The sequence below is a fragment of the Channa argus genome, chromosome 6 (assembly GCF_033026475.1).
Source record: "Channa argus isolate prfri chromosome 6, Channa argus male v1.0, whole genome shotgun sequence".
Classification (NCBI taxonomy): Eukaryota; Metazoa; Chordata; class Actinopteri; order Anabantiformes; family Channidae; genus Channa; species Channa argus.
The window spans coordinates 28,805,053-28,822,829 of NC_090202.1; the positions used below are offsets into that span (position 1 = coordinate 28,805,053).

At 40.9% G+C, this 17,777-nt stretch overlaps 1 protein-coding gene across 5 annotated transcripts; it reads left to right on the plus strand.

Annotated features, from left to right (window-relative positions):
- Positions 1-305: 305 nt before the first annotated feature.
- On the plus strand, positions 306-17,181 carry LOC137129274 (protein Atg16l2-like). 5 transcript variants are annotated; one of them, XM_067508240.1, is made up of 18 exons: positions 306-689; positions 2,978-3,035; positions 3,137-3,200; positions 4,509-4,582; positions 5,635-5,886; positions 5,967-6,032; positions 6,623-6,712; positions 6,891-6,944; positions 7,136-7,241; positions 8,003-8,108; positions 8,192-8,262; positions 8,341-8,412; positions 9,499-9,619; positions 9,707-9,812; positions 11,173-11,325; positions 11,414-11,461; positions 13,265-13,361; positions 14,212-17,181. In XM_067508240.1, the coding sequence occupies exons 1-17, from the start codon at positions 500-502 to the stop codon at positions 13,350-13,352; spliced, it is 1,719 nt and encodes a 572-aa protein (XP_067364341.1). In that variant the 5' UTR covers positions 306-499; the 3' UTR covers positions 13,353-13,361; positions 14,212-17,181. The 5 variants fall into 5 exon arrangements, with proteins under 5 accessions (XP_067364341.1, XP_067364339.1, XP_067364342.1 ...); XM_067508238.1 differs by having other exon boundaries at positions 307-689; positions 7,139-7,241; positions 13,260-13,361; XM_067508241.1 differs by having other exon boundaries at positions 308-702; positions 13,260-13,361.
- The last annotated feature ends 596 nt before the right edge of the window (positions 17,182-17,777 follow it).

Sequence of the window (17,777 nt, forward strand, 5' to 3'; positions counted from 1 at the left end):
ACACAAACATTTTTTTTTTTTTTTTTTTTTTTTTTGGAAGAGTTAGGTTCACAAATCAGGTGTCAAAACAATTCTGTGAAAACTGTGAGCAAAAAAAAGCTGGGTCTGCATTTACACGTTATATTGAGGTGGTGATATTAGTTTTCCTAAACACAAGTTTGCTTTTGTTTGGATCGAAAACCAGCCGGGTTCTTTCATGCGGAGTAAAGGTTTCAGGGGTTTCCCAAAACGAGCAGCACAGGTGAGACCATCAGGGGCGTGTCCTGCAGGGTGCGTTTGTTTTGTGTGTATTTTTTGTTTTTTGTTTTTTTTTTCTCGAGAAAAAAAACAGGAAGTGCTGGGAGCGGGCGGTGATTGGCTCCGAGCCGCAGCTCCGCATAAACAAAGTTCAGTCACAAACAAAGAGCAGCAGCGCGGACAAGAATGTGACACGTCGGTGAAAGGAGCTGGAGATGTGTCACCGCGGACAGGGCATGAAGCTGCCCGCGCTCCGAGCATCATGGCCGCTGTGACAGTCACCAACGGACACACCATGACTGATTCAGCCGGAGCGGCGCAGCGGAGCGGCCGAGTCCTGGCTGATGGAGGCAGCGGCGGGTCGGCGGAGACCTGGAAGAGACACATCGTTCGTCAGCTGAAGAACCGAGACCTGAGCCAACACGCCATGTTCCAGGATCTGATCCGCTTCTGTACGACGGACAAGTACAAGTTTGATGGTTTTTGTTGAACGGTTTAGGGAACGCCCGGTCTGATCAGGATTCATGTAGAATCACAACAAGTGGATTTATGAACCAGACTCATTTTGGAAATCGGTGGATTTAGTTTTTCTCCCCAGGCTTCACAGGGGTTTATTTGGTCGTGAGGTCTGAAAAAATGTTTGTTTTTTTTAATAGTTTGGTTCAGAGTATTTCTTTCCTGCTTCTGTGATTGTTTCACACTGCAGCTGCTGATTTAAACAGCTGGACACTTCACTTTAGCTTACATCATTGATCCGTTATAAAAACAACAATTTTCTGAGTGAAGTTTGGTGGAGAGACACCACACCTGCACCACAAAGCAGTTTTTTATTTATTTATGTAACTCCATGTAAATCCTCTCTTGATTCTTGGATTGGTTTAGTGTCAAACCTGGAAAAACTCAGATGTTAAACAGGTGTTGACTTATAGTTGAGCCAAACTCAGTTTACACTTCTAACTTAGTTTTTAGGACTTCAGCAAAAAGCTGAGGTTTTCTGCATGGACTTTGGCTCAGAGACACCCCACCTGTTGCTGATACCTGGTACATGACTTCTTCAGGTGTTGAGTTAGCTCGGTTTCAGATTTGTCCTAGGTAGCTACACACAGGAGACCTGTAAAGTTAGACTAATATTGCTACTTTCTAATCACGATAGTTGAGTTGTTTGGTCATTTATTTTATTTTTTTTTTGGAATGGAGTTTGAAAGAACAACGTTAAATTGTATTTTGCAGGATCCTGTAAATGTACAACAGATGTTTCTAGTAAATATATCTGCAGTAATGTGGAATAATTTGCCAGATGTGAAACAAAGTGCAATGTCTCTGAACCAAACTTACACAAAACCTCTTATGTATTAGTTTTCAGAGTTTGTACTAATGAGTTTGTTGGCTTGTCAGCACAAAGACTTAGCGATTTTGAAACATCCAAGTTGGATTTATGGGTGTTAAAATGTTACATTTATGGCAGTCGGGACTGCAGCTCCTGTAACTCACCCGTTCCATCACAGCAGGTTTCTGCAGTCGATGAATCGGCTTATCACTTAATCAGCAGCTCTGTTCAGTTAACCAGTTCCCTTATTTTGTTGCTATCCAGTCAGAGGAAGTAAGTAGAAAACTAAACCGCATGTTGTTCTGCTTCCTCTCCGGCGTGACTTGTGTGAGTTTGCTGCTGGTTTATCATCGCCACACTGGTGGGTGGCCGACGCACTGATGGATGAAACCTGTCACTTCATCCTCAGAGATTCTGCCTCTGATGTAATAAACGCACCTGCAAGGAAATGGTCTTGATATATGAGTCATATCAAAGTCTTTAATTTAATGACGCTTATCTGATCTCAGTAGCAGGGTGAGGCCAGAAATAAAAGGAAGAAAGTATGGTGTGGTAAAGTAAAAGACAATGGATGTTAGAAAATAGATTATAGTAATGCAATATGAGAAGTCATGAATTTATGCAACGAAGGTTAAATGCAGAACAACACAAGTATCTCTTTATTTACTGCACCTATTTCAGTGTTTTATGATTATGTTTTCTTTATATCTCCTGACCAGTGACAGCAGCTCACCTGTGCCACTTTTGTGGGCCTCCAAATAAACACAAACAACACATATTTTGTTATTAATTTTTTTGGCAGATCAGGTGAAGTTCAGATGTTCTGACAAAAGTAAAAAATGTGTGTTTGCACATTGCAGATGAAGCAGGGAAATATGAGCGTACTCCACACATGGTGTGTACTACCCACAACATGGTTAATACCTTTTTAGTTTCCAGCCATCACAAATCTGATGATTTATGATAAAATATTTAATTTAATTTGATTTCCATATTGTGAACATTTAAATTAGTTGGCATTAATGGTTACATTTGTATAGATTTTACTGTGATGCATGACAGTTCAAATCCTCTATTTTTTGAATAGTTGGTGTCTAAATGGACTTTGTTGTGAGCATCAACTGTAAACTATGAAATTTTACACTTTTGTATTAGAAACAAAAAACTATAAAGACACGCAAAATGTCTCTAAACAGCTGTTATTAAAAGGTTAAATTTAAGAAAATGTCGTTTTCATCGTTCACATGACCAGTTTATTCTTATCTTACTTATGAACTAATTCTGTTCGAATATGGTTTTGGTCCAAACACATTGTTTAGTTCAGTGTATGCGTCCTGGGGCTGCGTTCCCACCGTAAAAACCAGGTTCTGGGCTTAGTTGTATGCACTGATGGTGCTGTCTTTGTCTTTTCAGACACCCAGCTGTTGGAGAAAAGTAACCTGGCCAAAGGAATCCTGAGCAGCTCCGTCAGGTAACTCATCTGGACACACCTGACCTCTCACTCTCAGAACAGAGTCAGAACCTCTCCCACACAGAACTAAGCGTCCGTGTGTGTTTGTATTGTGCATACAGACGTCCCCCCGCTGACAGCAGTGGCCTGATGTCCTCTCTCCAGCTGAAAAAAACCACAGGAGAGGTGAGACACACCAACAGCAGAGTTTCACTCGGTGCAGGAACAAAAATAAAACAGCTTTCAGGCTAAAAAACATACAGGACATAAAGGGGTCTCATAGAAAAAACATGACTCTATCAGAACTAGAATACATCCATGTCCAGGTATTTTAACACTGGAATGACGGGTCCACGTTTGACAAATCATCAGAGATGAGGTGTGGTCGAAAATAGATTGACTCCATCAACTGTTTATAAACTAAACAGAAAACTAAAAGCTAAAAGAGACTGTGGGAAGTAAATTAGGGTCAAAACTCTGTGACGCAGACATGCAAAAACCTGATGATATAAGATTCAGTGTGATGTCCACTCCCTGACAGTGTTTTTGTCTCTGATGTCCATCCAGGATGTACCTCCACAAACCCACTTAAAAATCAGATCTTCAGTATTGACCTTTTCTTCAGTATCTGTGAGCTGATCTACAGGCTCCTTATGTCTGAGGTGATGCACATTTTTAACAAACAAGCCAATATGAGGGTTTAGGTGTGTCCCCATCAGATTAGTGTTAAAAGTCACATCCCTGTCCACTCCTTGACTGTCTCTTCAGATCATTCTCATGGATGATTCCTGCATGTTTGATAATAAATATGTGCTGATGTCACCTTGGACCTGCAGTGTGCTGGAGTTCCCAGCTCTGATCAAACCTGGAAACAGGAACATGACAGGCCAGTCGTGTAATGTAAACTGCTGTTAGTCCGGTCACACTCACATGAAAACATGATGGTGTATTTCCCAGTGACTAGGTCCAAATTTAACTGTTGGCCTGTCTGTTAACAGTTTTTACATCCAGCCTGTCCTGAAACAACAGTCGGGTGCTTGTATGAAAGTGGGAACAGGCTTGAATTGGCTTTAATGTAATGACAAACTCTATGGTCCAAAGTCAGCAGAAGAGAAAATCAAATCACCAAATTTGATGCCGTTTAGACTGTAAATTTTTGTGTTTCTTCCCCAAACTCCTGTTGGAGGGACAGAAAGACAATTTAGATGTGATTTAAGGAGCATATTCTAGTCTTGCTTTAAACCTTTAGAAGCACATTAGGAAGGAGCAGCAGTTAGACTGAGTCAGACTCCAGGCTGAGTCTTACAGGAACTTTTTGAAGTTTTTTGTTCCTGTGTGTTTAATTTAGAGATAATGTGTTTGGCACCTCGTGGAAAGAGGAAGTTACATTGTGCGTGCACAGACTTGACATGATGACCTTGAACCTCATAACCAAAGGTTTCGGCCGCTCAGTCCTCCTCACTCTTCTTCTGGGTTCTTGTTGTTTTGTTTCAGTTGGCCTATCAGGTGGTGGAGCTGCAGCAGCAGATTAAAATCAAAGAATGTGTTCTGGAAGAACAACATGCCAGGTGAGAAACGCACGCCTGTCCACTCACCTGTCACCCAACTAGTTTGTACAACATGAATCAAACTGAAGCCAAAAACCATGCTGACAGCTGAGCGGCAGAATAATACACTGTTTCCCCATGAAAATATTTTTTCCATAAAGTGGAACTTTTATAGAGTTCATTTATTTCCTACATGTAAAAAAGCAATAATAATGCAGAATTAAACAGTCGAAGAAATTATTAGTATAAAACCATGAAAGCATCAATTCAAAGCTGCAGCACCACTTTGTCATTTACATAAACAGTGGTCTTCCATGTATTTTACATTCCCATCACCTTTTGCCGTCCAACATGTTCTGACAAGAAGCTTCCTGATCCTCTGATAACTTAACAAAGACACAATTGACAAAGTTTAATAGAAGTTTCTACTGCAGAAAAAAAAACATCTAATGTATTAAATACCGTTTAAGTACTTACAAATTAGATCGTAAAATGTTTCTTGTAGCATCATAAGAAAAGTTTATTTTTTCTTGTAACTACAATATTTTACAATATTTATTTTAATATTCCAAACTTTCATGAAATATTCCAGCGTGAAAATATTCCGAATTTTATTTAAAACTATACCCAAATATCCTGATCTTTTTTTCCCACTATTATTTTTCTAAATACCCAAATATATCTACGCTGTAATCAGAATTATTTTTTTGATATTTTTTAGATCTCTCAAAATATGCATATTTTCGTTTCAAACTGTTCTCAAATATTCAGGCTTTTGACACAAAAAATATTTAAAAGCTTTTCTCTGTACCAAAATATGTGTTACTTTTTACCAAATATTCATTTTTTAAAATTAAATAACACGTTTTCCTCAAAATATTATAACTGCCTTTTGTCTTAAAAAACTTATGATTTAATTTTTTCAAACAATATGTTATTTTGAATTGATTCTCAGAATATTTATTCTTAATAAATATTATAATAAAAATCCTAATATTTATTTGTGTTCTATATGATTTAAAAGGGTTTTACAAAACTAATCTCTAACCAGTCTTTCCTGCCTTTGTTATCAGGCTTATGGAGGAGGAGTGTCGGCTGACAGGTGCGTTTTATGCCCGTCAGGAGGTGCGGGAGCAGGTGGAGCAAGTTAAAAAGAAGAATGGGGCATTGAAGTTGGAATATGACACCCTGCTGGAGAAGCAGAGAGTAGCTGAGACAAGACTGAGGGAGGCGGAGGACAAAGGAGGACACCTACTAGAGGACATGATCCACCTGAAGCAACAGGCCGCAGACCGCATGAATAACCTCAATGAACGCAGGTCCAGGTACTTGAATGCACCTATTTCCGGCACCTTAATGCACCTGGTTAGTACACCGGAACACACCACATTCTTTTCCTTCTCAGGGCTCGAGCAATGAAGCTGCAGAAGGATCTTCTGAGCACCGCCAGGTCAAAGGTCACTATGGACAGGTGAGATCAACTGATCCCAACAGTCTGAACAACACTTTACTGATCTGGGGTCCAAACGTCTCAGAGCACAGTGAAAACCAGTGATGTTTTCATGAAATAATTGGACTTGTGGAAACGTTTAGCTTTCAGCTCAGAAATTATGTTCAGGTGACTCAGGTGGATCTGATTGACTCATTGAAAGCTTGTTCCAGTAAACCAACCTGCAGCTGTTGGTCATTTGACAGACGCTTTTATCCATAGTGAGGTACGAAGCCAGGGAGAAAACATTAAGGCAAAGCGCCGTGACGACAGATGTTTCAGTTTTGTGCCGGATGGGGAAGAACGAAAAAGAAGGTGTTTTTAAAGTGCAAAGAAAGTTGTGTAATAGTTGTGTCTTAAGCAGCTTTTACACTTTCTGGAACAGCTGCGGAACACAGTTACTCTCATCACCCTCCGATATCTACCTGTCAGATAAGACTGGACCCATTTAACAGCTGCTAAACCAGCTGCTCTTAATTTGTACAAAAGAATCCTGAGAAGCCGAGCAGGGCCATACCTAAGTCTAACCCCACCTGTTCATTGGAGGATGTTGGTGTGTTTTTGCGTTTCAGCTCCTCCAGCGCTCCAGGCTCCAGATCGGCGTCCCCAAAGAACAAAGTTGGGGAAGAAACCACAGAAAGAAGACGCACTCGACTCTTCAGGTTGGACTTGAAAATTGGATTTAGGGTTTACAATTGGTTTAGCAGCTTCGTGTGTAGGGGTTGGTGTAAATACCCCAGTGTAATGTTCAGTGTTAAGTGTCTGCATTCTCAGAGCCCAGGATCCAGTGATCCGACTTAAGGTTGTAAAGGTTTATCAGGGTTTCTTACATTTTCTCAGATCAGCGTCGGCTACGTCACCAAGGATCCTCACCTCCATCAAAGAACTGTTTGAGTGAGTCTTGATCTCATGCTCCAGCTTTGATTTGAATCATTTCTTTTACTCTGAAGTAGCAGCAGTGTCTGTGGTCTGAACACATCCACAGGCTGGTTGTTGTCCATCTTTTCAGATGATTTCCAATGTAAATCAGACGATTTGGAGAAGGGAGTGACAAACAACATTTATGTTTATGTATTTGTAATCAGCAGGAAGAGGCGAGGCCGCTCAGTCTGCAGTCTGGAGGAGGACCTGATGGGTCCTGTGGGGATCTGCCTCGCAGCTAGAGTCCCTGTTAGAGCCCTGCAAGTGCTGGTGAGTACACACTGTCCTTCGTGCAGTTATTAGCCATTTTATTTCAGTTTTATTTGTTCCGTGAAAAGCTGTTGGTGTTGCGTGGTTCTAAAGTAAACGGACACTGGATCAAGTTTTAATTGGAGCTTTTAATGCCTGATGACGGTACAGTGATGTATAGTTCGACCTGATCTGTAGCAGGGCTACTTTCCGCTTAGTCAAACCGACAAACTAAAGTTGCAGCATTTTAGCACAAAATGTTTTATGTGACTAAATTTCAACTTGATTTGATCAACAGCTGAAGCCTCAGCTTTAGACACACATCTGAACACAGTTTTTATTATGAAGTCAAAGTTTAAAGTCTGCAGTTTTTCACAGAACATTCACTGAAATGGCCGACTTGAAAAATGGTGAAGCTGTCCTTCAAAACCTGTCAAAGCTGTTTGTAGAAACAAGTACTAATTATTTTATACAAATGTCAGTTTTACAGTTTGTCTCTGGATGCTTAGACTTTATTGTAACTATCACTTTTGTTTCACTCGTGACAAAGTGTCTCCCTCTGGTGGCACACAAACAAGTATCACCTCAGAAAGTTATCAAAGCCTCACTAAAACCCGCTGTTTGTGCAGGAGCTGCTGTTACAGTAAAAACTGCAGGTTCATGTCTGCGCAGTCCTCACCCCCTTCTCACAAAACTGCATAACATAAAGATGTGAAAATGAATTTTGCTTTCAGTAGTAAATGGGATGTGCTGTCACTTCTTCACTACCTTCTGTCTGTCAGGAGGCCCATGAGCAAGGCATCAACGCTGTGAGATTCAGCTGTAGTTCGGACCTGTTGGCCACCGGAGGAACCGACAGAGTCATCAAACTGTGGGAGGTCCGAGCGGGTACGTGCTACATTTAGTCTCAGTGTTACTCTGATTTTAATGTTTGTCAAGATATTTTCTGACACTGCTGATGATGTCGTCAGGCTCGATGACTCACCGAACGACTCTGGATGGCAGCACTGAGGGGATCACCTGCGTTGAGTTTGACCCCACTGTGAGTACAAAACCAAAACCAGAACTTGACTGTACATGTTCCAAACCAACTCCTGGTGTGTTACTGTTCTGTTTCCAGGGCTCGAGGGTCCTTGCGGCATCCTACGATAAATCAGCTTTATTGTGGCTTCTGGATGACCCTGTTCCCAAGGTAATCATGACAAACTCAGTAATTTGTATCAGAGATGGTGAAATCCTACATAAACGCCTTCAGACTGATTCACAGTATCTCACTAATTGACTCTAGACTTGAGTCAGACTGGTGAAGTCTTTACAGCATTGGCACTGAGGCAATGAACAGTTCCACAGGAGAACAGTTTGGGTTATTAATTCAGTTTCAATGCAGTTTTATTGGGAAGAAACTGCATCTTTTTAGGGTATGTTACAAAGTCACATCAAAACTCTACAGAATTATAGTGAAACCCAACAGATCCCCCTCGAGCTGTTCTAGGAAACCTGGCCGGCCAGCTGCCTGAACCGGTTGATGAGTGGTGAGAGAGGAGCAACAACATGCGTGGTCTCTGCAGCATGATGTGGTGTTGGTAATGTTACAGATGACTCTGGACATCATGTCACAGAGCTGCAGGAAACTAATCTGATCCAGTATCTGATCAAAGTTCTGCATTTCCGGCCTTGTTTATTTGAATTTTGAGTACTTTATTGATGTCTATTAGGAAATTGTTATGGCTCTACTACAGAGCTTTCAGTGTCTCTTCCAAAAGCACTTGGACATGTGGTCCGGAGGAACCGAGAACTGAACCACCACCCCAGGAGTTTGTGGACTTCTGACTTACCAGCTTGTACATAAATTTTTCAGTTCATTGATATTTTTCACCTCTACTGTGATGTTTCCATCTTAACGGACAACTTCACCACTTTCGACTGCACATAGAGTTTGGCTTTAAACCTCCCTTTTGTTGCTCATGTGACAGGAGGTTTGGTCTCGACCCTCTTGCCAGAACTCTGGATGAGAACCCACACGTTCTTGGCTTTGGCATTTTTAGATCTTTAATTTCTTCTTCTTTAACCTTTAACGTTTAGTTTTCCTTTTGTTTTATTCTGCAAACAAACGAGGCAGAAACCACACTGTTTGTTCCACATTCTGATATATATCTGCAGTGCAGGTTAAAAGTGTTCAGTACGGGGGAGAAAGAGTTATATAGTTCATAGTTTTAGTAAAGTCTAAGATTAGAGTTGAGAGACGTTGCTTGATGTTTGTTTCTGCTGTCTGTCTCAGCTGACCCTGACTGGTCACAGCAGGAAGGTCACGGCAGCGAGGTTCAGCAGTTCGTTTCATCGCGTGGTGACAGGAAGTGCAGACAGGACCATCAGGCTGTGGGACCTACACAGAGCTGCCTGTGAGTCTGATCCATCACTGATTAATAACTGACCACTGATTGGCTGATTCAGGGCCTAGTTACTGACTAATAGACCCGTCCCTGCAGGTGTGCAAGTAGCTGAAGTGGGCTCATACTGCAGTGACCTGGTCTGTTCCGAGAACTGTATCATCAGTGGACACTACGACTCCAAGATCAGAATGTGGGACACCAGGTAACAGCCATCATTCATTCATCCTGTCATCCCACTCTTCACCAGTTCACTTTCATCCGTCATTAACGACCATCCTAAACACTATTTCATCCTTTCACCATGTCACTTTTTAAACCATCATTTCACAAATTCAGCAACTCCATCCCTCATCACTTCACTTCTCCTCCACTTCACCACTTCATTTCAGTGCCAATCACTACTTTAACACACCAGTCCTTCTTTAAGCCTGGAGAGGACCTGTGGTGGTTGGAGACACCAGGGAAGAAAAGTGTTTAGGAGTGAGAGACCTGAAGTTGTGGTGGAAAGTTGCAAGTGTGGTGGGAGAATGTGAAGGTCCACAGAGAAACACAGTGATCTCTTAAATATAGAGGAGGGACTGAGGCGTTGTCCGTGGTCCAGTTCCAGGTGAGAATGAGGTCCAGCCAGTCACTGCCACTTTGCTATTTCAACAGTCAGACACACCAGCTGAAGATGAACCTTTCTGTTCAGACTCCACTGTAGATTCCTGTCTCAGTTGAAACAGTAGAAACTATAGAATCATGTCTCTGTTGGCAGCAGCTCTGCTCTCACCACCTCCATCATCCTCCCATTTGTCTCCATGGTGACCCACTATCTTGCTCTGTTACCTAGCAACCGCTCCCCACAGAACCCCCTCCTTTTGCTGAGTGGTGAAGGGAGATTGACAGCTTTCTCCACCAGTCACGTAGCACCATGTAAACTCTTTGATCCCGATTGGATAATTGGTGCATTCTCTGCGTTGTTATTGGCTGATTTCCATAAAATAATCTTTAACTGGTGTTTACATATATACATGTATACATTTGCGTACACATGGCACTTTTCTTCCAGTTTTTCTTTTTATGTTCATAAACAAAAACGAAGGGGACCCATGTGATCAGACCTAAACAGAACTACACACTCAACCCATGATACAACTTGCTATTAAACTTTACTTAGTTTTTAAATAAATGATTATTTCCTCATTAAAGAAAAAAACTCCATTAATCCACTATTAAACCATAGGAGAGTATGTTTCATCGTCAAATGTTATATGAAAGAAAAAGTGGGAAGTAGACATGAATGTAAGTATTAAAAGCACAATGTGGATTTGTGTAGTGGTGGTGAAATGCAGAATTCTAGTCAGATAAAAACTAGAAGACTGGGAGGATGAGAATCACTGTATCATCTCTCAGCATGTTTTGGCACAAGGATCCTGATCAAAGGACCAAACCACACCAACAGAACCTCCACTCAAAGACCACAGATGATTTAGTCAAATGTCACTGTACTGGTCTTACGCCGACATTCGTCAGCCTTGCAAACGAATAAGACGCAACTGAAACTGGTTTCTTACACTCAGGACAATGAACTGCCTTCAAGAGTTTCCGGCCCAGGGCAAAGTCACGTCCCTGGACATCAGTGCTGAACATCGTCAGCTGCTCAGCTGCTGCCGTGATGACTGCCTCCAGCTGGTCGACCTGAGGAGGTGGAGCAACGAGCGCATGTGCTTCAGGTTAGAAACTCAGCGTTTACTAAAGTGTGTTGTTTTTTTTAATGAGCAGTTGTTTGAGCAACAGATTGACCTTGTGTTTCTGTGTCAGAGCTGATGGCTTTAAATGTGGAAGTGACAGCACCAAAGCTGTGATCAGGTGAGTTTTCCTTCTAAAAAGTGCTTCTGCTGACTTTGTTCTGATTGTACAATAAGACCTGACTTTGTGAAACTGATTAGAAGGCATTGAAACTGATTAGGCAAGACACTGAACCCCTAACAGCTCATTCCCCTCCCCCGCTGTGCAGTGCTGGTCCAAGACAGATAGAAATTGGTGACAGTTGCGTCAGGAAGGGCATCTGGCGTAAAAACTGAGCCCAATCAACATGCTGACAATGATCCGCTGTGGTGACACTGAACTCATGGGATAAACCGAAAGGACAAAAAAAAATAAGGTTTATAGAATTGTGTCAGGGCTCCAACAAATGAGATTTCTAAAGAGCTTAGAAGAAGAATTGTTGACGCTCACCAAGCTGGAAAAATTTCCAAAGAGTTTGCACATTAGCAGTTGACTGCACATCACGTACAAATGGATCAAGCAAATGCTACCGGAAGGTGTCACGGTGTCGTCACTGAACTGAAACCGAAAGTGCATCTTGCAACAAGACAAAGTCCTGACCTTCCTCCTGCAGAAATGTAGACGAGGCTGAAACAAGCAGTTCATGCGGGAAGCAGAGACCCATCCCTCATTTTAAGCTCCTCTTTATGGAGAAACAGGCCATCTGGTTTGCTTATTAAGTTCCCTTTAACTAGTTTAGATTTGTGTGTTTATGCAGAAATAGAAAAAATTGAACCAAACTGTTTGTTGAAGAGCCATTTTTTCTGATGTGGATGAATTTAAAATAAAGGCAGCTGCTTGATAATTCAACATTGGTATAAAGCTCAAACACAAAGCGGAGCATCTTGTGTGACCACTACTGTCTACATTTCTGCTGCTACGATAAGAAAAGAGGTGGAAGAATAATCTGATTACTGCGCTGCTGCACAGAGCATTAGAATGAGCAGGTTCGTACGGTGTTACAGGTGCTGATTACCTTCCTAACCTGGTGTGTTGAGATAACGTACATTATTACTCAGTAAGTGGTTCAAATGACGGAGGTGGTGCAGGCACCGTGATTTCAGCAGCTCTATTCAGTACTCTTTATAAAGATCAGTGTGTTTCTGATGAAAACATTCCACCAGAGAACAGAGAGGAGGTGGTTCATGTTCTGCAGTTTCCATGACTACAGAGGGACTGGGATGCCGTGTGTCAGGTCTTAAATTAAATATATAAATGTGTTTCTATCCTAAGACAGACTGAGTAAAGGTTCCCTGCTGGGTTTTCTCTGCTGTTCTCCTCAGAACCGATAATGACCAGATGGTAAATTATAACATTTTCCGGGCTTTGTAATTTATCACAACTTAATCCTCTCACATGTGAATCCTGAAAACACTCAAAAATTGTGTTCTTATTTGTATAATTCTGAATTTAGCTGTGAATTACAAAGTTACAACCTGCAGAATGTGGGACTGGGGCTGATTTGAGACTTTTTCTTTTTGTCAGGAGACACAATAGTTCATGTTGTACATACTAGAGTTCTACATGGGCCTAAACCTAAGGCCCAAACCAGCATATACCCACATATTTAAGGCCTGACCCTGTGCAGTCTAGGTCATAATCACAAAGCTATCCAGATATTATACCGTGTCAGGTAATGTGCTAGATTCTTAAATAGGACTGAAACTGGAGTTTGCATTTCTAAAATGAGCCTGAACACAAACTGAATCTAAATATTTGTGGAACAAACCAGCCCACATTTAAAAATGCAGACAGTTTTTCAGAAACCAGACAGGTTGGATTACAGGGTTACAGAGCAGAAGTTACAGGTCTTTCAGGATCCTGACATTTTTCTCTTCAGTCCAGATGGTTGTTTCCTAGCGGCTGGATCAGCAGACGGTGCTGTTTACATCTGGAACGTCTCCACTGGCAACCTGGAGACCCGCCTCCCTGACAAGCACAGGTAACAGCTTACAACACCGATCGCCTAATGGAGGATGTGTCCTTGGCAAGACACTGAACCTCAGGTTGTCAACTGTGTGTGTGAATGGGTGGATGTGAAGCAACACTGTAAAGCCCTGAAAAGTGTACATAGGCAGATCATTCACAAGAAGAGCCAGAACGCACAATTCTGCGCTTTTAAGCCCCCCACCATGTGAAATCAACTGACGTTAGATTTGTAACTGAATTTCAAAAAGCTTTACAGAGAATTAACAGAAAGTTCAGAGACTCGAGGCCAATTCCCCGTGGGAATCCTGAACTTAGAAAAACAGGATTCACATGACATTTCAGATAGAATCCAGGTTCACTTTGCACAATTGCTGCTGACTATTTCTTGTCTTTATTTTAGCACGGTCTTTTCCAATAATTTCTTCTTCTTTTTTCTTTTTTAAATCTGGTGTTAAATTTTTTCCGTTTACCAAAGTATAAAGATGCTCAAAATACATGAAAGAAATGACACAGATAAACATGTAAAGATCTTCAGTGATATTCACTACATGGAAATGTAGCAAAAAAAGACTAGTGCACAGAGATTTTTCAGATGTGTGTACTAAATAGTTTTTTTCCATTAAACATCAGTATATTCTTGTGTATATAAATGCAAATAATTTAATTAGAATTAAAAAAGTTTAAAAACATTATGTCTGAACTGAACAGGCTTTCTCAGCTTGTCTCTACAAGTCTGCATTTCAGAAATAGTTCTAAGCTCTAGGACGCTTCCCTGAGGGCCTCCATGTTGATAACAGGAGACTCTCTGACAACAGTAACTGTGGTGCTGATCCGTTAATAATCATCCCATCTCTCTGTCTCAGTTCATCCATCAATGCCGTGTCCTGGTCTCTGTCTGGTGAATATGTCGTGAGCGTGGACAAGAGCAAGTGGGCCATTCTCTGGAGTGATATCTGAAATAACCAATCTATGAGGAGGACATTTTTTAAGCTATTTGTTGACTGGACAAGGGGGCATAAAACTTGTTGCTTGGTGCCTTGTTTGGCCCTAACTGCAGAGTATTAACAGCTATCACTAAGGGAAAACAATGTCTCTACAAATGTTAAGCTTCTTTGAAGGGATTATTAACTCCCCGAAGGGAAAAAGGCATCCGAACATTCATCATTTAAAGTATTGGACTTCGCTGGACGTTTTTTAAAACACTGTCTACTCAAAAGAAAGAAGATGGAAATCGCATCTTCTGTGAAGATAACTTAAATGTGGGGAACATGTAATTTCCCTCAACAAAAGCAACTATATCATTTTTTTTTTTTTTGGTGATGTTTTCTGTTAACTTTCATGGGGCCTGGTGGATCAGTGGTAGAGCATCGGGTTGGAATACAGAAGGCCATGGGTTTGAATACCATCCCGCCAGGTGTGGCCCTGCCCGACCACCAAGGGCCACCTTGGTGTCGGTCCCAACCCGGATAAAATTGGAGGGTTGCAGCATGAAGGGCACCCGGTGTAAAAAACAAAAAAACATGCCAAACCAATATGCGAAACACGTTCCGCTGTGGCAACCCCTGAAGGACAAGCCAAAAGCCGTTGATCTTTTTTTCTGTCAGCTTTCAGGTGCAGACAAGCTAACGCTCAGATTTATTATCAGAACTTATTGTCTATTGTGGACACTCATGGGTTAAAAGGAGCTTCTATGAAATCAAAAAGGTCAAACCAGGGAACTCAAATGAGTTTGGGGTGTTAAGTTTTATGCTTCCAGAGCCTGAGCCATGTCCACAATAAAATCATTTTGGGCTGTTCCTGATCCAGTATCCAGACCTGCAGCGCTCAGCTCTGAGAGGTGGATTTACATTTGAAAGGCTTCTGCATTAATCCTCTCTTTGGCCTCTCAGTTTTGAAGAGTGAAGTCAGTGGCTTCAAAGAGAAAAGTCAATGGTCGGAGGCTCTGATGGAGTCTGAACAAACACAGGAGCTGTTTTACACTTTTTGTTCACGGCAGGATTATGGTGCTGTTCTCTAACTGTACAGACTTGGGATGAGGGCCGTGAGGTTGTTGACCCTGCACTGTGCAGACTCTGTGCCAGCTCCACATCGCTGTAGTAGGGGAGAGGTGGGCAGAAGGAGTAGGAGGTTGTTTTGCTATGATGCTTAACCTGACCCCAACCTTACCCAAACCCTGACCAGGTACTTCTTAATAACACGTCCTGTGCACAAACAAACATCAAATAAGCTGTAACACCAACAGCAGCTGATTTGTTTTAAAGTGTTTCCTCCCTAAACTTGCAAATGTCAGAGCTGTTCTGAACATATCACTTTGCTTCATTTCATCCAACAAATAAGTTAAATTCAAGGTAAATTAATGAGGTATTTCAGAGCAACTCTCTGCTCTCATTTGAATTATGGATCACATTCTGTGTTTCCGCTGAAGCTGCACACTCCTTAAAGTTGTTTTTTTTATGTCACATAGTCCGGGACTTTTAAAGGGAACACAAATCTATGCCAAACAGGTTAATAGCTTTTTTTTAAATTCTGTTCTCGTTTGTTTTATTTATTTGCAGTGGATATTTTGATTGTTGTTGCTCAGTTTGTGACTTTTTTATGAATTTAAGAGGATTGAAACGAACATCAGTTTGGACAGAAACTGCTGGTTTAGGATTAGGCTCCATGTCAATTCATGTCCATTCAGCTTCCTGTTATTTCTGCAGTCACCTGACAAGGTTTTGTGGTTCAGGAACTTCAGACTGTGTTGTTAATTATACTTATCATGATTATGTGCTGTTTGGTTTAAGTTTTCACGTAATAAAGTATCTAAATACTTAATAACAGAGTGAAAATAAAGAAAAACTTGAAACATATTTTTGAACAAAAGCAAAGTAAGGAAATGAGATATAACTACTGTACATGTAAAAATCCAACCTCCACCTAAAAAAGATCAGATTTACTCATTCAGATTCCAATTTGGATCTGTTCTTTAAAAGAAAGACCTGTGTTTAAGATTATTTTAAACATGTTGAAATATATATTTTACAGACTTTTTACATAGAGAAAAAGTACTCAAGAAATTCTACATATTTATATATACAACTTTCCCATTGAACTGAGAGATTGTAGTTTTCAAGCTCAGATAAAGACCCTTACAGATAAACACCATCCACTGCACATCCTTTGTGTTGGTTAAGATGAACCATCCCACCTTTTGATGTTCGACACAATGGTGTGATCCACAGTGTGTATATAGTTTCTAAGGTGAAGGGAGAAACATGCATGTACACAATAATAGACTTAAATAAAAAGCCAATTTTGATCTGTAAATCCTGAAAACCAGTATTTTGAACTCAATGTTTGATTTGAGGTCACTGAAGTACGTATACAGAATCAGAAGGCTGTACACCTCTAAGTGTCCTTGAAAGCCTGTGGCATATTTAAATGGTATCATCAGCATAAAAATGAAAATCCAGTTTGCAATAGCAGGGATTATACTGAACATGTCTATGGCCATTAGAGGAGGACTAAACATTGGCCCTTTTGAGACACAACACTGGAGGCCCAGTCATTTATCAGAGCGTTCCTCAAATCCCAACAAGGACAATTTTTGTAGCAAAATAATATGAACAGAATCAAAACCTTAGAAAAAAAGATGAATATAAAATCACTGCAGTTTGAGCTGTTTCAGGTCAGACTGAGAGCTTGAACGGAAAACAGTCTCTAATAATAATAAGACGTTTTCTGTCCAGTCGGCGGTGGATGAAAAGTGGTTTTAATATCTCTCTGTTTACACTGTGCTACTGTAACTGATGAACAAACGGTGTATTCATTTAATAAACTCTGCTTTGTAACTGTCTGTCCTCCATCTACTTGTCCCCTTGCTTGTCTATGCTCTCAGGCCTTTATCACTTTTAATGTCTGACAAACTGTTGGAGTCTTGTCAGGTTTCTAAAAATATGAGTCAATGTAGAAGACAAATTTCAGCACTTGGGGCTGTTTGTTAATGAGGAGACAGGAACAGCTGCTGCCTCTGCCTGGGCCGAACCCACACAGACCATGGACTGGTGGTCACTCCAGGATCAGGATCAAGAGAAGTGAACAAATCGATTGTAAATTTTTATTTAATCAGAGAAGACTTTACAACACGTGTGGACCTGTATTCATACTTTTTATTTTGCATTTACTTGATTTAAAAGTTGTTGTGTTTTTCTAATTTGAACTCCAGATAATGTCCAGACCCAGTTCTGTGAAGTTTGTCCAGACTTCATATGAAGAACTAGCTTAAATTTTTTCATGAGCTTTTTCAGATTTGTTTTTAGCAACAGGAAGTACATTGGCCTCCATTTACCTTGGAAGGTAAAAATCAGTCCTGGGTCCAGTTCAGCAGCCAGATTAAGTTCACCAATACCAGCTGTTGTTAGCAGAACCAACTTGTACCAAAGCATTA

Bases quoted from the DNA above. Each gene is read 5' to 3' on its own strand.
- LOC137129274 (XM_067508236.1), top strand. From the start codon at position 500: ATGGCCGCTGTGACAGTCACCAACGGACACACCATGACTGATTCAGCC. The intron at 8,413-9,498 runs GTAATCATGACA...TGTCTGTCTCAG, and splicing joins TGGATGACCCTGTTCCCAAG to CTGACCCTGACTGGTCACAG. The intron at 9,813-11,172 runs GTAACAGCCATC...TCTTACACTCAG, and splicing joins ATCAGAATGTGGGACACCAG to GACAATGAACTGCCTTCAAG.